At 36.8% G+C, this 21,178-nt stretch overlaps 1 protein-coding gene and 1 non-coding gene across 2 annotated transcripts in view; one reads left to right on the plus strand and one right to left on the minus strand.

The window, feature by feature from the left end:
* The window catches only part of ABCB11 (ATP binding cassette subfamily B member 11), a 90,238-nt gene that overhangs the window by 50,564 nt on the left and 18,496 nt on the right, over positions 1-21,178 (plus strand). Inside the window, exons 17-18 of the mRNA XM_049773529.1 lie at positions 308-410; positions 13,023-13,184. Coding sequence (XP_049629486.1) covers positions 308-410; positions 13,023-13,184 — 265 coding nt within the window. The remainder of the gene's footprint in view (positions 1-307; positions 411-13,022; positions 13,185-21,178) is intronic.
* Positions 4,704-4,836, minus strand: LOC126010089 (small nucleolar RNA SNORA51). The gene has a single exon (XR_007496226.1). It is a non-coding gene; the product is annotated as a small nucleolar RNA SNORA51 (small nucleolar RNA).

Below are 21,178 nucleotides of genomic sequence, written 5' to 3' on the forward strand. Positions count from 1 at the left end.
GTGTGTGTGTGTGTGTGTGTGTGTGTGTGTGTGTGTGTGTGTGTGTGTGTGTTGGGATTTCTGTTCCCTTTCTGGTTCTCCCTCATGGAGCACACTCTAGATCAGGGGCTAGCCGTGGCCCAGAGAAATATGGTTAGCTTTCTCCTAAAACTAATTTTGTCAGATTGAATAAAAAAAAAACTTTTAACTGGTTGCCATGTAGCCTACCAAATATTTCTTTATTTAAAATATGTGATAAAATTTAGATACCTATCAAATCCTGTTCCAACTTGCCCACAGAATCTTGAATCTTTCCATTTATTTACAGAGCTTCCATTCGGCAACGTTCCAAGTCTCAACTTTCTTACCTGGTGCAGGAACCTCAATCAGCTATTGTAGATCATAATTCTACCCATCAAGAAGACAGAAAGGTCAGACATATGATTAAGAAATTTTTATGGGAACTATTGAATGCTCTTCGACATGAAAATGAGTTTTTAAGCCTCATATAGAAATGTCTCAGAATAAAGAAGAAAAAATGGAGACCAGATAAAATATAATTTTCAAGCATTTTATTTTATGTACATATACAGATATTTATTGATTGGCATCCTCTGATTTAAAATACTGTTAGTAATGATTTCCCATGCACACAATTCTAATAGCATACCCATCACCAGTGTACCTACCTACCTTCCCAAGAGTCATCTCCCTCTTCCCTTTCAAATCCACCCACATATTCAAATGTCTTACAACCTTTGAAAGGAAATGCAAATTGATTATTTTTAAGAATAACTAGGTACTAAACCTGTGTCGTTTTCTAATTTTACAAACAGTTATTCACTTATATCTGTGGCATTGTCACTAATAATGACAACTTATACAGAGTTTACTAGAACTTCAAACCACAATGACTCATACACTGCACTAACACTTCCAATGAAACAGGAAGGAAGATAAGAATACAATGTTGTTTCTTCTAGGTTCTCATGCTTAGTAGCATACAGTTTCTCAAAGTAGTATCTGATTACTCTTTGAATCTCTGCAAAATCTGTCCTGATCTTCCCCTTTTCATTTCTAATACGGGTTATAAGGTTTCTCTCTCTTTCTTTGTGAGTTTTGCCAATGGTCTATCAATCTTGTTTATTTTTTCAAAGAACCAACTTCTGCTTTTGTTGATCTTTCGGATTGTTTTTTGGTTTTCCACTTCTTTGAGTTTTGTTATTTCAGCTTTGTTATTTCCTTCTGTCTCTCTGTTTTTGGTTCTTTTTGTTGGTCATTTTCTAATTTTTTAAGATGCGTCATTAAGTTATTCAGGTATGCCCCTTCTTCCTTCCTGATGTGTGCTTGTAGAGCTATAAATTTTCCTCTCAGGACTGCTTTTGCTGTGTCTCATAGATTCTGGCAGTTTGTGTCTTCATAATCATTTGTTTCCAGGAAAGTTTTGATTTCCTTTTTGATTTCATCTCGGACCCACTGGCTGTTCAGTAGCAGGGTGTTTAATTTCTAATTGTTAAAGTTTTTCTTCTGTGTGGCTTTGTAGTTCACAAATAATTTCAGAGCCTTGTGGTCAGCAAAGGTAGCCTGCAAGATTTCTATCCTCTTGATTTTATGGAGGTATGTTTTATGTGTCAGCATGTAGTCTATTCTGGATAATGACCCATGTTCATTGGAAAAGAATGTGTATCCAAGTTTTTTGGGATGGAGTGTCCTGTATATATCTACTAGTCCTCTTTCTTCCACAACTCTTTTCAGGGCTAGTATGTTTTTGTTGGGTTTCTTGGACACTTATAATCTTCCACATTTAAGTAAGGAGGATGTGGCATATCTAAACACCCCCATCACTACTGAGAAAATTGAAACTGTAATCAAACATCTGCCCCCCAAAAAAAGCTCAGGCCCAGATGGATTTCCTAATGATTTTTTTTCAAATCTTCCAAGAGGAGCTACTACCAATCCTAGCCAAGCTCTTCCATGAAATTGAAAAAATGGGAACACTTCCAAACAGATTTTATGAAGCCAGCATCACTTTGATACCAAAACCAGACAGAGACACTGCCAAAAAAGAAAATTACAGACCAATATCCCTGATGAATGCTAATGTAAAGGTCTTCAACAAAATCCTGGCAAATAGGATCCAATGCATCATCAAGAAGATAATACACTACAACCAAGTAGGTTTCATACCAGGAATGCAAGGATGGATTAACATCTGTAAATCTATCAACATCATACACAACATCAACAAGAAGAAAAATAAAAATCACATGATCATAACAATAGATGAAGAGAAAGTGTTTGATAAGGTCCAACACCCATTCTTGATCAAAACTCTCAGCAAGATGGGAATGGAAGGAACATTTCTCAATCTAGATGAAGCCATCTACCACAAGCCAATGGCAAATATTATCCTCAATAGAAAAAAAACTAAAAGCCTTTCCTCTAAATTCTGGTACAAGACAAGGCTGTCCGCTCTCACCACTCCTCTTTAACATAGTACTGGAAGTGCTTGCTATAGCGATCAGGCAAGAAAAAGATATCAAGGGAATCCAGATAGGAAAGGAAGAAGTCAAGCTCTCATTGTTTGCAGACGACATGATACTCTACTTAGAAAACCCTAAAGACTCTACCAAAAAGCTCCTAGAAACAATAGATTCATATAGCAAGGTGGCAGGCTACAAAATCAACCTACTGAAATTAATGGCCTTTTTATACACCAATAATGATAGGGAAGAGATGGAAGTCAGAAAGGCAATCTCATTCACAATAGTGGCACACAAACTCCAATATCTTGGAGTCAACTTGACCAAAGATGTGAAGGACATATACAAAGAAAACTATAAAGCCCTGCTCCAAGAAATAAGAGAGGACATACAGAAATGGAAACACATACCGTGCTCATGGATCGGCAGAATTAACATTATTAAAATGGCAATACTCCCCAAAGCATTATACAGATTTAATGCGATCCCCTTAAAAATACCCATGACATTCGTCAAAGAAGTGGATCAAACACTTATGAAGTTCATCTGGAACAATAAACACCTTCGAATAGCTAAAGCATTCCTAGGGAAAAGGAAAATGGGAGGCATTACTTCCCCCAACTTTAAACTGTACTACAAAGCAATAGTTATCAAAACAGCATGGTATTGGAATAAAGACAGACCCTCAGATCAGTGGAATAGGCTTGAGTTCTCAGACATTGTCCCCCAGACATACAACTAACTAATTTTTGACAAAGGAGCAAGAAATCCTAAGTGGAGCAGGGAAAATCTCTTCAACAAGTGGTGCTGGCAGAACTGGTTAACCACTTGCAAAAAAGTGAACATAGACCCCCAGTTAACATCATGTATGAAGGCAAAATCCAAATGGACCTTGATATCAGACCTGATACCATAAGGTATATAGAACAACACGTTGGTAAAACACTCCATGACATTGAGACTAAAGACATCTTCAAGAGGAAACTGCATTTTCCAAACAAGTAGAAGCAGAGATCAACAGATGGGAATACATTAAACTGAGAAGCTTCTGCACCTCAAAAGAAATAGTGCCCAGGATACAAGAGTCACCCACCGAGTGGGAGTAACTATTCACCCAACACCCTTTCAGATAAGGGGCTAATATCCAAAATATACAGGGCACTGACAGAACTTTACAAGAAAAAAAAACATCTAATCCCGTAAAAAAAATGGGGAGAAGAAATGAACAGACACTTTGATAAAGAAGAAATACAAATGGCCAAAAGGCACTGAAAAAATGCTCCTCATCACTAATCATCAGGGAGATGCAAATCAAAACAACGATGAGATACCACCTCACACCACAGTGATTGGCGCACATCACAAAGAATGAAAACAATCAGTGCTGGCGGGGATGTGGAGAGAAAGGAACTCATCCACTGCTGGTGGGAATTGCGTCTAGTCCAACCTCTATGGAAAGCGATATGGAGATTCCTCCAAAATCGGAAAATTGAGCTCCCGTTTGACCCAGCTATTCCACTCCTAGGGATATTCCCCAAGAACACAAGAATGCAATACAAAAACCCCTTCCTCACACCTATGTTTATTGCAGCACTAGTCACAATAGCCAGGCTCTGGAAACAACCAAGATGTCCTTCAACAGACGAATGGCTAAAGAAACTATGGTACATATACACAAAGGAATATTATGCAGCTGGCAGGAGAGATGAAGTCATGAAATTTTCCTATACATAGATGTACATGGAATATATTATGCTGAGTGAAATAAATCAGTGGGGAAGAGAGAGATGCAGAATAGTCTCACTCATCTATGGTTTTTAAGAAAAATAAAAGTCAATTTTTGCAACAATCCTCAGAGACAATGAGAGGAGGGCTGGAACACCAGCTCACTCCATGAAGCTCACCACAAAGAGTGGTGAATACGCTATAGAAATAACTACACAGAGAACTACCATAATCATGTGAATGAATGAGGGAACTGGAAAGCCTGCCTGGAGTACACGTGGGGGTGGGGTGGGATGGAGGGAGATTTGGGACATTGGTGGTGGGAATGTTGTACTGGTAAAGGGGGTGTTCTTTACTTGACTGAAACCTAATCACAATCATTTATGTAATCAAAATGTTTAAATAAGGGAAAAAATGAAGAAAAAAAGAATACAATGTTGTAATTGTTGAAGCTCTTGGATGGTATTTCAGAGATTATTCAGAATTCTAGTTCTCTAGACAAGATTTCTTTTTTTTTTTTGTCACCCAATTCACAATACAGACCAGACAAAGTGCCTGGATTGAGGTGTATATGGGGTGCATTTACTGTACCTCCTCTTTCTATACATTCAGTGTAAAGAACACAGCCTGTGGTAAGAATTGGGAGGCCTTATCTTTTCTTTTTTTATTTTACATATATATAATCCTTCACCAGTGCAACATTCCCATGACCAATATCCCAAGTACCCTTCCTCCCCACCCACTGGCCTGTACTCTAGACAGCCTTTCTAGAAAGCCTTTCTAGAAAGCCTGTAGATAAGATTTCTATTAAATTCTTAAGATGTTAGGAAATGAAGAAAGGTGAATGAAACCATGAAAGTTTACTACCTTTATTTTAAGTAATCTAAAGCCTAAATCTAATATAAAGGTTAAATTTATGAATTTTGGTTCTCAGGGTCTCATATATTTAAGGGATGTTTCACCACTGAGCTACATCACTTGTCTTGAGAGGGTAATTTCAGACTCACCAAAAGATCCATATACAATAGAATTAGCATTCTAAACAGAATGGAACAATAAATAAAATGTAAATTCAGATAATCTTAATGGGTCTTAACTTTTACTGTTTTATATATTTATTTAGTACTATAATTTGCAATAGTATTACTGTTTTAGAATTGAATGTTGCTGGGCCAGAGAAGTGGTGCAAGTGATAGGGCATTTGCATTGCACATGCTAACCTAGGATGGACCACAGTTCGATCCCCTGGCATCCCATATGGTCCCCCAAGCCAGGAGCTATTTCTGAGTGCATAGCCAGGAGTAACCCCTGAGCATCACTGAGTGTGGCCCAAAAAGCAAAAAAAAAAAAAAAAAGAATTCAATGTTGTTACCCCACACCTACAACTAAGAGTATCACCATCCCTCCCTATTGCCTCTAGCTCCAACATAACCCAGTTTCTCCCTGCATTAGCAAATGCAGATCTGTAAATAGACTTTTAGGCTTTCTAATTAGATACCATTTATTAGCCCCTCACTATATTTCTTTATATTCTACATTTTTAGTATGTTTACTCCCTTTGCTCAACATTACGCTTTTTCATTCCATGTAAATTTTTATAAGTTAGAGGATTTCATCTTTTTTTGGGGGGGGGTCATACCCGGCAGCGCTCAGGGTTTACTCCTGGCTCTGCACTCAGAAATCGCTCCTGGCAGACTCTGGGAACCATATGGGATGCTGGGAATGAACCAGGTCCATCTGGGACTGGCTGCCTGCAAGGCAAATGCCCTACCACTGTGCTATCACTCCAGCCTTAAAATTTCATCTTCTCTTATAGCCCAACAGCATTTTGTTGTGTATATGCATCACAATTATGTTTATCCACTTATTTTTATTTAGATCTCATGATTTACATAGGATTCATATTATTGTTTATACTTACAGTGATACTAAACTATACCCACCACCAAAGTGTTAAAAAAAAAACCCACCATTATCTTTACGTCCCTTCTCCATTTTTTGTAGCTTTGGCTTACAGTTCTGCAGGAAATATCACACAGTTTCCATTGGAAATTCTCTCCTTTTTTTTTGTTTTTACTTCACATGTGAACAATATCATCTCATATTTTTTCTTCTGATACACTTCACTTAGCACAATACACTCTACTTCCCTCTATGTTGCAGTGAACAACAAGCCTTCATCTTTTCTCATACTGCGTGGTATCCTTTTATATAATACCACCTTTTTTTTTTTTTTTGGTTGTTTTTGTTTTATCTTTGGGTCACACTCAGCGGTGTTCAGGGTTTACTCCTGTCTTTGTGCTCAGAAATCACTCCTGGCAGGTACAGAGGACCATATGAATGCAGAAATACTGTCTGTTTGGGATAGGCTGCGTGCAAGGCAAATGCCCTACTGCTGTGCTATCTCTCCGGCCCCATGTATAATACCACATTTTTTAACCCACATGTTGATTATCAGACATGAGTTGTCTCCGAATCTTGGCTGTTGTAAATAACCTTGCAATAAATATAGGAAAATAAATATCTTTTTAAATTAATGCTTTTGTGCTCTTGGAGTAGATACTAAGAAATAAAATCACTGGGTCATATGGAAGCTCAATGCTTTATTTTGGATATGTCTTCATAAAATTATTTAATGACTGAATATTACTTTGAATTAAATCATTCAATATTATATCTGGATAAATTATTTTGTTACCAAGAAAATAATTGTGCTGATAAATTGGATATAAAAAGTATTAAATATTTATATTCATTATAAAAATAACACAAACTACCAGGAATTAATATGGTCATGTTAATACATTGACATCAATAACTGCTCCCTTAACTTGTATTTGTGAGATTAGAAAAGATTCCCCCACCTTCCCTTTTTTACACCAAATCCAGCCAGGCAAACTTAATTTTAAATTAGGTGATGGGTTGTAGCAGTCAGGCACTTTTCACCTCTGAGGTTTGGCTCTTCCTTAGCAAAAGCTCAGTTGTTAATTTTTTGAAAAAGTATTCCTGAAAATGCTGAGAGCTGTAGAGTGATGCTTTTTTTTAAACCACATTTCTGCCAGCACCTGCTGTTACCACTCTTTTCAATGTGTGCCATTCTTTCTGGTATGTGGTGCTAATTCATTGCCATTTTAATTTGTATTTACTTGATAATAAGTGATGAGGAGCATTTTTTCATGTGCTTATTGGCTATCTGTATGTCTTCTACAAGACTATCTAGTCTTCTCAACATTTTTGCTGTATTATTTGTTATTTTGTTAAGTTCTCTCAATGAATTATCAACTTTGGATATTAATACTAGCCCTTAGTTAAGTGTATAGTGAGTAAATATTTTCTGCCATTCAATAGGGTGTCTTGTTTTTGTTTTTGTTTGGGAACCACACCAGCAATCCTTGGGATTACTACTGGCTCTGCACTTAGCAATCACTCCTAGCAGTGCTCAGAAAACCATTTGAGATGCCAGGGATTGAACCTGGGTCAGGCACATACAAGGCAAACACTTTACCTGCTGTACTATATCATTCTGGCCCTAATAAGTTGTCCTTTTATTCTAATTTATTTCTTTTTGTTTTTGGGTCATACCCGGCTACTCCTGGCTCTACGCTCAGAAATTTCTCCTGGCAGGCTCGGGGGACCATATGGGATACTGTGGTTTGAACCGCCATTTCTCTAATGCAAGGCAAACACCCTACCTCCATGCTATCTCTCTGGCCCCTATTCTAATTATTATTTCTTTCACATGAAGAAACTTATCATTTTTATTTATTACTATTTATTTTTTTATTTCTTTTTCTTAGTAAACATTGAATTATTAAACTTGTCTGTGAAGAAAATATTGAAAGTCCTATCTATGCTTTCCTCAAAGCATTTATTGAATTCAAGTCAAATATCAAGATCTATAATCCACTTTGAATTAGCTTTTCTTTATGGTTTGAGACAGGGATCAAGGAATGTTTTGTTTTGTTTTGTTTTTGCATGTGGTTAAAAATATCCCTACACCATTTATTGATGATGCTTTCTTTGCTCCATTTCATGGACTAGGTTTGTGACATGTAACTTGTTGAGAAAATTTTTTTCTATTTTTCTATTTTTTTGTTTGTTTGTTTTTGTTTTGGGGTCACGCCCGGTGATGCTCAGGGGTTACTCCTCGCTATGCACACAGAAATCATTCCTGGCCTAAGAGACCATATGGGACACTGGGGATAGAACCTAGGTTTGTCCTGGATCAGCCACATGCAAGGCAAACGCCCTACTACTGTGCTGTCATGCTGACTCCTTCTATTTTTATTTTGTTGTAAGTTTAGTTTTTTTTATCATAAATGGGTTTTGGCTATAATCAAATAGTTTCCTGAATTTTTAATTTTCCTGAATTACACTGATAAGCTTAAGATAATTTTTTATCTTTTCTTGCATTAATTTGGTGTATAATATTAGTTGATTAACATATGTTGAGTTAAATTATCCTTTTATCCCAGGAATAAGCCCCAATTAAATGTGTCTGATTCTTTTAATGCATTGTTGAATTTAGATCACATTTTGTTGTGAATCCTTATTTTTGTTAAAAATTGTTGTACCTTTCTTGATGAAATTTATATATCAGGGTTGTTAATCTGTCTGATAAGGCTAATTTTCAAAGATGCCTTTTTATATTGTATCTATAGCAGTTCTTCTCAAATAGTGGGGCGTGACTCCCAGGGGGAGCGCAAGGCTCCATAAAGGGGGACACATTTGACTTAGACAAACATTGTCATAACAAATAAGAGAAAAAAAGAAAAGAAAACAAACAAACAAAAAAAACAAACACTGTCATAACAAGCTAATCCCCGTGTTTATGTCTCTGTGTATCTCTGGAGCTGAGAGTTGTGTCCTGCTTCAAACCCCGCTTCGAAAAGCTATGCATTGCAAAACATGCTCATTGTAGCCATTAATTCAGACATCACCTCAGATTAAAAAATCAGCTCAAATTATTTTATATATTTTTGTTTTGCAGGTTAAAATTTTTAAATAAAGATACTATTTACAGTCGCACGGGGGGTGCAAAAATGTTTTCTTCTTCCTAGGGGGGCATGTCAGAAAATAATTGAGAAGCACTGATCTATAGTGAAGAAAGAAAGGTGGCATTAATGACATGAAAGCAAATATTAACTTGCTAAAACTATAAGAGAAAAATAGTATTAATGTTCATTTGCATATAAGTTATATTAATCTTTCATATTTCAAGAATTGAAGTTTTTGTGTTACAAAAGTATGCAAATGGTTGATGTTAATAAAATTTAAATTACAGAATTTATATCTGTAAGCAACATTCTAAACTATCTCAAACACATGCATTATTATTATTATATTTTTAAAACATTTTAACAGTTAACTAAATTCCTCAAGCTCCAGACACTGGCAACATCCTTCTGTTTGTTTTCTCAGTGATGCCCTTCAAGGCTCTCCATTCATCGGAAATCTTTTGTTGCAATGCAAATCTCTAGTTACCTAAAGAACTTATCTCCACCTTGTGGTCCCTTAGTGTTTTGATTCTAACAACTTGGAAGAGATGGTTTCATAAAATATCTGTTACTCTAAACTCTAAGTGGGGTGATTGACCCAAGTTCTCATAAGCTGCTCTGTGTCAGAGTTAAGATTATTATCAGGTTTCCTCTTTCTCCAAGCTATGTTTTTGGCAGCCTGGAGTAAGGGTACAGTTTTAGGTATAATTCTGATACAAATTCGTTTAGGATAAGATGAAACATGTAGGAGAGGTTCCAGTCAGTGACACTGAGGCACCTTTCAGAGAAGTGTAAAAGCACCTTTCAGGGAAATATATACGTGTAAAAACAAGTGAAGGTCAAGTATTATAAACATATTACTTCATTACAGTGAATTTATGTAATAGGGTTCAAGTACTGATTAATAGATAGAACTCTTAATGACTTCAATAGGACTTACACAGGACCAATAAAAATTGTTGTTTTTATATGGAGAACCTGTTTCTTTATCATATCACATTTCCTTGTACATAGGTTATTCTGCTGCAATTTTGTGATGTTCACAGAAAACTTGAGAGTTCACAACACATGACACACAAAAGTATTACTGCTCCCAACAAGAACAGTATCTGGAAAGCAACATTCACACTAGTTTCTCAGCTATTAGCAATGGTTTCTCACACACACACACACACACACACACACACACACACACACACACACACACACACACACACACACCATCTCCAAGCCTCAGGCTATTTATTATTAAAATGCTTGTATTTTCTAGTAGCACAATGGTAGGGTGTTTGCCTTGCACACAGCCAACCCAAGATGGACCCTGGTTTGATTTCCGGCATCCCATATGGTCCCCCAAACCTGGCAGAAATGACTTCTAAACACAGAACCAGAAGTAAACGACTTCTAAACACAGAGCCAGGAGCGCAGCCAGATGTGACCAAAAAAAAAACAAAAAAAAAACAAAAAAAAAAACAAAAAAAAACCCCAAAACAAACAAACGAACAAACAAAAAATGCTTGTATTTTCTGAACAAAAATAGTCAATGCCTTTATATACAAGATGCATGGAAACAACCACAAGAGATTCAGAGAGAATAATTCCCACCATACAACTTAGTTAAACTCCTTTATTTTTTTATCCTTTGCTTTTTGGGCCACACCCGGTGACACTCAGGGGCCACTCCTTGCCATGCACTCAGAAATCACTCATGCCTTGGGGGACCATATGGGATGCCGAGGAATCAGTCTGTCCTAAGTTAGCACATGCAAGGCAAATGCCCCCACCGCTTGCACCACCACTTCAGCCTCTTAGTTAAACTCTTATTTTGAAGATGAGGTTACAGATGCAGAAAACTTATGAATGTGCTTTGTGATATTGTTCATTGGTGACCATTTTAGGCTTATTCACAAATTCCCTTTCTCTCTTGTTCTACTCAAGCTTTCATAGTCACTTTTCTTCCTCTTTGCAGTGATAGCCTAGAATTAATGAGTTGTCAGAGGTAACAGTTGATCAGGATTTACTGCATGAATGACTAATAATGACAAGAATAAATATAGGTTAGGCCAAGAGAGAACGTGAAATAGAGGCAATACTGGCCAAATGCCTTCAGCCATTTTATTTGGCTTGAAATGGTAATTACATTGGCATGGTTCAAATTTTATATAAAGTTAAACTGGCATAGGGTGATAGTTCCATGGCCTAGCATATATTTTGTAGGTAGGAGGTTTTGGGTTCAACTCCTAGAAATCCATCTCAGCCCCCTACACACAAAGTTGAATTACTTTAATTGGTAATATCCTCTTTTCAAATAAAAGAAAAAATTATTTTCATTTCTGCTCTCTACCTCTGACATTAAAATACTAAAGGGTGAATAAAGTATTTATGTATGAGTAAAAATTAGTGCTAGGGCTGGAGCAATAGCACAATGGATAGGTGTTTGCCTTGTGTGTGACTCACCCAGGTTCAATATCTGGCATCTAATATCTTCAAACCTGCCAGGGATGATTTCTGAGTGCAGAGTCAGAAGTAATGCCTGAGCACTGCCAGATGTCGCCCCAAAGCAAAGCAAAACAACAAAAATAATCATGCTAAGAAATATTTTAATCATGTTACTATGCATTTAGTATATCTTATTACAAAAATACATAACTTTATAATCCACCTAAAACCATTCTAAAATGAAAAGTAAATTTAACAAGCTACTGATTTCATAAACCTGTTTAGGTGCTGAATAATAGCTAGAGTAAGGCTAAATTACGGTAAAAAACTAATTAGGTACTAAGTACAGTGTTTACCTTCAAGAGAATAAAATTTTATTGCCACTTTAATGCCAACTATGACTCAGAAAAGGAAAATACTGAAATAATTTTAATTTCTTATAAAAACAGAGAATTTGCAAGTCTAAATATATTACCATTTGTTTCTGTGTTCTTACAAACAAAATCCAATTTGAAAATGTAAATAACAGGGGCCAGAGAGATAGCATGGAGGTAAGGCGTTTGCTTTTCATGCAGAAGGTCGGTGGTTCGAATCCCAGCATCCCATATGATCCCCTGTGTCTGCCAGGAGCAATAGCATAGAGCCAGAAGTACCCTTGAACACTGCTGGGTGTGACCAAAAAAAAACAAAAAAAATGTAAATAACAATATATTGATACAAATTAATATTTTAGATACAATCTTAATATTTTAAACATCATATTTTGCTTTTTTCAAGTATACTGGTCTGTCTCTAGTTTTCATTAGTTTATAAATTATTGAGCTTTAATGTTTAGGAAGATCATATCTTAAAATATTCACAGGTCTCAGCCAAAGATAGTATAGCTGGTTAAAGCATTTGCCTTGCACATGGCTGAACTGGGTTCTATCCCCGAACATGGTCAACTATGGTCTAGCACTGAATATGGTCAACTGAGCACAGAGCCAGGAGTAATCCCTAAGCACCACCAGATGTCACCACAAAACAAAATAAAACCAATAAAAAAATTCACTAGATTCAAATATGCAAATAACAAAAAGTATCATTGCTTTTTATAGAAGGTTTACTTTTTTTTAAAACTCTTCCATATTTATTATTCACTGGATGTTATATGCACTTGTGAAATGAGAATAAAACTCACCTTCAGATGCCTCATCTGCTAGACTCAATACAGTCTCAAGTAATTCAAAATCAGTTCTTGGAAAATAGCAAATCACTGTATCTCATAGATTATAGATTTCATAAATAACCAAACCATGATTCATATGAGTGTCAAGGGGTCTCCTATTTGATAGTCTACACCAAATTTCCATATATATATATATTGTGGATGATTCATTATAACCTTTCTTCCCTCAAGGAAAAGGACATTTATGAGGAAGAAGTTGAACCTGCCCCAATCAGGAGGATCCTAAAATTCAATGTTCCAGAATGGCCCTATATGCTGGTGGGATCTGTAGGAGCCGCTGTTAATGGATCCATCACACCCCTTTATGCCTTTTTATTCAGCCAAATTCTTGGGGTAAGCAAACAGCTAGAATCTCTATTTGCTTCAGGCCCTTTCTATATCTCTTAGTAAAAATAGTAATTTTTAATAGGTTGTTCTTTGATGTTTCTCCCTCATTTATAAAGAATTGAAATTGCTTTGAGTCTCCACACAGATAGTAAGAACATGATGATGAGCATTCTCATGTGGCTGAATAGTACATTCATTTAGTAAATCTCTCTTGGGGGAAAATAGTTCTGGGAATGCAAATGTATGATAAGGAGGGAAGCTTACCTATATGTAAATCAAATAAGAATGCAAAGCAGACCTGTTGAATATTTCAAAAGGAGGTTAGAGTGATTTTGATCTTGCTGAAAAGCTGATGTACAAAGTTTGACTTATATAGAAAGTGTTAATGCCTGTGGTATAGTTGTGTTCAGCTGGTTTCAGCTGAAATAGGGGAGGTATGGAGGAAGTGGAAAAGAAAAGGAGAGTAAAAGAAGGCATGGATAAAGAATAAGTTATTTTTATTTGTTGCCTCTTAGGACTTTAAATAATCTCTATTTTACTTCTTTGCTGTAATAAATACTTTCAACACCATCTAACCACTTCATATGTATTAGTTTGTTGAACTTTCATGACAGTCAGTTGAGGTAAATATTCTTATTCTCTTTCACAAGAGAGCAAACCGGAGCCTAAAGAACTTGGAATAGCAAAAGACAGGTCTGGGATTCAAATAGAAAACACTAGAAAAATTGCACAATTAGGTATTAAAATGTTGTCACATTTTTTAGTTGAAATTTATACATAAAACCATGTGAAGTCAACATGAATCTAGGAAACTCTCAGTAATTTTATTCAAGGCATTAAGTGGAGGTACCAGGACTAGACCCTAGTTTTTCAGAATTCTACCAACTGGATTTATTGAAAATGTAATAGAAGTCCTATGTTTGTTTCCTCCTCTAATTTATGCAGCCTCTTTGGTAGAGATCCAAAGTAGTGAAAGATTCCCACATAAAAGAGCTGTATAGTCCACAAACATAACAAGTGTAGGGAAGGGCCAAGCCTCCTCTTTAATTTCACACTGCCCCCATGTGGTAAGTGAGAAAAGCATGCTAATTTCTGGGAGGTTGGAAATTGGAAACAACCTTGAATGCTGGCAAATTGAATTTCTGGTTATGTGAAATACGACATGTTAAAAAATTTCAATTAATTCAAATTTCTTAATTTCTAGTAATTAAAAACATTAAGAATATACATTCCTATAAATCTATAAATAGTGGTTGTTTTTTGGATCTGGAGTGCTAAGAGGTTACTCTGGGCTCTGCTCTCAGGAGTTACTCCTGGCATATTTGGGGGACCATACGGGGTGCCCAGGATCAAACTCAGATTGGCTGTGTACAAGGAAAATGCCCTATCTGCTTTGCTATTGTTCCAGCTCAATAAATGATTAAATATTGACATCGACAGATTTTTGTTGATTATCCCTGGCTGTTCTGTGAGGGTCTTAGGAATGCAACAGCCACTGGTAAATTTCAAAAATAAAAATATATACCCAAAACAGTTACAATAATTGAGGAATCAGTAAGTAAATATATAAATAAATACATGATTACATTTACAATACATGACTGTTGATATACTGTATACCACTAATATGCCACATTAACCCACAGTATTCAATGGCAACTTTAAGTGAATAAATCATTTAAGACAGTAAAGCATTGTAAATAAATGGTTAAAAACCCTAAATTCTTGTACTCCGAAACCCCTGATTATAAGAATTCAGGATTTATAAACATTTATTTATATGACTTTACTGCCCTAAATGGGGTTTTCACTTAATTAAATGCATCCAGTTCAGTTCAGCCGCCTACCTCTTCAGCCCAGCCACGACGTGTAGACTGAGCTGAAGCACCGCCTCCTCCAGAAGGCCATTTGATTAGGTGTGGCACGAATTTTGTGCCCAAAATCTCGTCTTATACTCAAATATACATGGTACTTATAATCCTGATATCCTATTGGTAGAGGTGAGCAAACACATCTCTCTGAGTTTGAATGCAGAAGCAGAAGGTATAGGGGACAGGTTGTATTCATAAAGACCAAAAAGTATGTCTTAGATCAGGAGTCTCAAACTCACTTTGTGGCCCGCAGCAGGACTTCAAATATCGCAGTATTCGCGATTATTCGCTTACCGAATAATCACAATAAAAATCGCATTAGTAAGAAAAAAATCGCATTAAACATTCGCATACCCCGATTTTTGCGATTTTTTTCTTACTAATGCAATTTTTTTATTGCAAATATTTGGTAAGCGAATAATCGCGAATACATTGCGCCTAGCGCAGACGTCATTTCTGCTGCTCCTGCCCGCTGTCCCTTGCATTATCGGAGGCCTAAGGGAGAGAAGTGTATTACAGAATTAGATTTTGTCATACCTTCCTCATGACTTCATCAAAGCCTGCAGTGAAGTGAAAGATTGATGACGAGCACAGACAGTTTCAGGAAAAGTGGGAGACGCAGTATTTCTTTGTTGAGCACAGGAGCATCCCCACATATCTTATTTGCTCAGAGAAAGTTGCAGTCCACAAGGAATACAACTTGAAAAGCCTTTATTCAACTAAACATGCTGAGGAATGTGCAAAATATCAAGGAAATGAGAGAGCCAAGCGGGTTGCCAGTCTTAAAGCATGTCTAATGAGGCAACAAGATTTTTTCAAGAAAGCAACCAAAGAGAATGTTGCATCAGTCAAAGCTAGTTACATGGTTAGTGAGATGATTGCTAAGGCAGGGAAACCATTCACAGAAGGACAGTTTGTTAAAAAAAAATGCATGTAACAGGCTGCAAGTATTATCTGTCCGTAAAAGAAAGATCAGTTTAGCAAAAATCAGCCTTTCTGCCAACACTGGCAGAGCGCATTTCTGACATGTCAAGTGACATTTATCATCAACTGTGTGAGAAAGCCAAATGTTTTGATGCATACTCAGTTGCTCTTGACAAGGGCACAGATATATCAGACACTGCGCAGCTCACACTTTATGTCCGTGTTGTTGATTGCAATTTTGAATTGACAGAGGAGCTGCTCACAATAATTCCAATGCATGACCAGACCACCGCTAATGAGATATTTCGGCATCTGTGTGATGCTATTGAGAATGCAGGTTTGCCATGGAAGAGGTTTCTTGGAATAATAACCGGTGGAGCACCATCGATGACAGGGAGGAAAAATGGACTGGTGGCACTTGTTCAAAAAAAACTTGAAGAGGAGGGTGTAGAGAAGGCCATTGCTCTTCACTGCATTATCCATCAGCAGGCCCTTTGCAGTAAATACCTGCCGTGTGACAATGTGATGTCTGTTGTTGTGAAATGCATCAACCAAATCAGATCCAGGGGCTTAAAGCACAGGAGGTTCCATGCTTTTTTTTAGAGGAAATGGAGTCAGAATATGGAAATATGCTCTATTTCACTGTTGGCTCAGCAGGGAAAATGTCCTGAAAAGATTTTTTGAGTTGAGAGAAGAAGTGAAAGCCTTCATGAAGAAGGATGGGAATGCTGTTTCGGAGTTGAGTGATCACAAATGGCTCATGGACTTAGCTTTTCTTGTTGACATTATACATAAGCTAAATGTACTAAACAAGATGTTACAAGGCCCTTATAGGCAGCTTATCAGTGCTGCCTATGACAGCGTGAGAGCATTCTCCACAAAACTTGTGTTATGGAAATCCCAGCTCTCTCAGACAAACCTTTGCCATTTCCCAGCATGCAATGAACTTGTGGATGCAGGCATACCACTTAGTGGTGAGAAATATGTTGATGCTATTTTTAAGCTAGAGAAGGATTTGGATCACAGATTTGCAGACTTCAAAAAGCACAGAGACACTTTCAAATTTTTGTGAACCCCTTTTCCTTTGATGTGCAAGATGCCCCTCCTGTGCTTCAAATGGAGCTCATTGATCTGAAATGGAACTCTGATCTCAAAGCCAAGTTCAGGGAGATTAGTGCAAAAGCAGACAATGCATGGGCAATTTTTGAGAGAATTGCCCCCCAGCTTCCCTGAGCTTTCCCGAATGTTCAAGCGCACCATGTGCCTTTTTGGGAGCACATATTTGTGTGAAAAGTTATTCTCCACATTGAACTTCAATAAATAACAGTACAGGTCTAGACTTAATGATGAATATCTTCAAGCCATACTGAAGGTCTCAACTGCTTCCTCTCTAAAGCCAAATGTGGTTCAGATTTGTGAGAAGAAACGCTGTCAAGTCTCTGGCAGCAAGGTATAGGCAAAAGATGCCATGTTCAGAAGAACTGTTGATGATCTTCACTCAATGTTCTATTCATGTTCAGAAGAAATAATTAAAACTGTTAATAATAACGTTTGAGGACATTTTTTTTTTGTGAAATCCCTTATGCGGCTCTGCCTCACCCCGACTTTGCCTCCTGTGGCCCCCTGGTAAATTAAGTTTGAGACCCCTGTCTTAGATGTTTGCTTTTATTTATTTAATTTTTTGGTTTTGGGGTCACACCGGGCAGTGCTCAGGGGTTATTCTTGGCTCTATGCTCAGAAATAGCTCCTGGTTTGCTCAGGAGACCATATGGGATTCTAACCTTCTGCATGCAAGGCAAATGTCCTACCTCCATGCTATCTCTTCAATCCCAGATGTTTGCTTTTAAAATAAATCCAAAATGTCCATTTAATTGCTAATAAGTTCTTTCATCTTATAAAATTAGAATAGGAATATATTCTTTTAACTTCACCTTCATCAAACCTGTAAAGTGTTCATGAAGTGTGAACTAGATTCTCCTCAGAAGAAAGATCAGATCAAGTAATTTCTCTGGGCTTGTGTTTCTGCATCTATAAAATTAAGAATTGTCACAGATGAGTTATAAGAAGATATCTAATTCCAGTAAAGTAACAAATGACCATTAGAAAACACTTAAATTCAGCAATAAACCCTTGTCTCTAGAAGACCTGTTTGGCTATTGGTAGTAAAAAATATTCTGTTTTCAGGGGCCGGGCGGTGGCGCTGGAGGTAAGGTGCCTGCCTTGCCTGCGCTAACCTAGGACGGACCGCGGTTCGATCCCCCGGCGTCCCATATGGTCCCCCAAGAAGCCAGGAGCAACTTCTGAGCGCATAGCCAGGAGTAACCCCTGAGCCTCACAGGGTGTGGCCCAAAAACCAAAAAAAAAAAAAAAAAAAAAAAATTATTCTGTTTTCTTCTGGTGTCAACCAGCAGGTTTAGGAAGAATTTAGTTCAAGGTATTAAGCTTTTCACTTAAGAGCTACAGGGCCAAAGTAGCAGGGTCTAGTGGGTGAAATACAATATCTATTAATGGTTCGTGTTCTCTCTGGGTTATATTTTCTCAGAGAGCAATGCTAAACAAGCTGTGCTGTTTTTCCTCACTGGTGAAAAAGATTGTTTTTGTTTATTTTAGTATCATGATCACATGGTGCTTACTTTCATCTCATAAGGTATAATCATGAGTCAGATCATGGTTTCTTTTTAATTGCACTATTTTTATTCTGACATATCTAAAGGCACACACAATATTCACATTTGTTCTATTGAGAGCATACTTTGGAACATGAAGCCAACAAATAATTGGGCACTATGTAGAGTTTGGTTGCTAATTTAGCTAAGTTTAATATGCACACAAAGCATAATTTATCTGATTCATCTTCCTTGGGCCCATTTGACTTGTAAAACTGTATAAAATATTCAACCAAAAAATGTTAGCTGTGCATACAGGAAATATGTGTCTGCCAGTCCTAATTTATTATCTCTGCTCTGTTCTCTATGTATATTTAAGCAAGTAGCTTCTCCTTGATGAGGTAGTTTCTTCAATTATAGCAGAGAGCAAGAAAGTCTACCTCATTGGGAAATTTTAAGGGAAAAAATTTTCATTTAAGTTAAAGTAGGACAAATAGCACATTTGGCAAAGAGTAATAATTTAATGGATTTGGCTTTTCCCTTAAACAAAGTAGCCATCACTGAAATGACACAGTTGTATACAAGAACTTCAGTTATTCTGAAAATAAAAGTACTAGAGGTGGGTTGTCCTGAGGTTGCATTTGAATAAGAATGTACCAAGAAATCACAGAGAAACTGTTTGTGTAAAAAGACTATAACTAGATTGATACCCGATTTTGAAATGAACAATAGTATGAACTTAAAATTAACCATTTTTTCTTTTTTAACTGGAGAAAATGAGAAATGCCAAGACTGAAGGATGCTTTTTCAGAATACAACCAACTCTAGTGACATAAGCTAATAGGCAATTTCTTATCTGATACTATCCATTAGCATAATTAATTTCTCCAGAGTTGATGTTTAGGGTGTTATTTTTTCTTCATTAACTAAGAATTAAATAGGATAACCTGCATTAACTGCTATTAAGCCATAGCAATGATAGATGTCCTTATTAAAGGATAGTGCCACAGTTGAGGGGTAGGGGGGATTGACATAGTAACTTTTGAAATCATACTAAAATATAGACTTTTAGACCCTAAATTTTATTTTATTTTTATTTTGTTTTGGAGCCATGATGGCTGTGTTCAGGACTTATTCCTAACTTTGCATTTAGGGTTTACTACTGACAGTGCTCAGGGATCTATATGTAATACTGGGTTGGCCACATGCAAGGCAAGCACCATAGGTGCTGTATTATTTGGTCCTAGTACCTGAAATTTATTATTTATTTGTTTGCTTGTTTGTTTTGAGACACATCTGATTTGTTTTAAGGCTGTTAAGGCCACCCCTTAATCCTGACTCTATACTCAGGGATCAGTTTTGGCAAGTTTCAGAGACATATATGGTGCTGGGTGTTGAACTGGGAAGGTCATTTAGGAAAAGCCCCCAACCTACTATACAATGGCTATGGCCCAGTTCCTGAATTTTAAAAGATGTAAATGTGAGTTTTTTAATATTGGGAAGAAAGATTGTGAGTCTTTTTTTGAGTCCACTTTTACCACTATGAAGAACCAGGAGGGCCCTAGAAATTTCCTGTCCAAGGAGTAGCAAACCTCAGTTACTCACAGTGAGTATGCTCCCTCTTGCGTGCCCCCATTTTGGAACTTATAGTCCTATGAGCAGGTTACGTTTGAAGAAGGACTTGTTTCTAGTTTTGTACAGTGCTTCTAGAAAACTTGTGTGGCATATAGCAAACACTAAGTATTTTTTGGAATATGATTTGAACACTGGTTCTTTGACCTTGTTACAGATACTTAAATTTATTCAGAACCATACTTTGGACTTGTTATGAACTTTACAATTTCCTCAGTCCAATTTGGAAACATTTTGATGTATATAAATTCCATTTCACTGGACATAAGGGTATTGCAGTATGGAACAGTTTTTCCCATTTTCTTATTTGCTTTTTTTTATGATTTCTTAGAATTTTTATTTTTCAACGTTTTTTCTTTTTTTATTTTCAGAAATTATTTTTTATTTACTTTTTTATTTAAACACCGTGATTACAAACATAATTGTAGTTGAGTTTCAGTCATAACAAGAGCAGTCCCCTTCACCCGTGCAACCTTCCCTTCACCAATGCCCCATTCTCTTCCCTTCCCACTCCCTGCCTGTATTTGTGATGGGCTTTCTACATTCCTCACTCATGGACATTGTTATGATAGTTCTCAGGGTAGTTATTTATCTAATTTCACTCACTACTCTTTGTGATGAGCTTCATATTTTGAGCCAATCCTTCTGGCCCTTGTCTCTGGGAATTAGTTCAATGTTTTTAAGTTTTCTTAAAACCCATAGATGGGAACTGCAGAGAGTCATTTTGCGGACTCCAGAAGGCTAAATCACAGACCACAGGGGTGTCCAGGATTCAGCAACCTCCTCCCACTATTTACAATGACATAAAAGGGACATGCATATCTCCTTTGAATATTGTAAATATATTCCCTCAACCGGTATAGCTATTATTGAATATCCCCTAAATGGTGATAATTGTGTCCACTGTCTTATGTCAGATTGTTTATTTTCCCCGCTTTTTATCTTTTCTTCTCTTTGTGAACTGTTC

This window comes from Suncus etruscus, chromosome 5, assembly GCF_024139225.1.
Source record: "Suncus etruscus isolate mSunEtr1 chromosome 5, mSunEtr1.pri.cur, whole genome shotgun sequence".
In the NCBI taxonomy this organism is placed as follows: Eukaryota; Metazoa; Chordata; class Mammalia; order Eulipotyphla; family Soricidae; genus Suncus; species Suncus etruscus.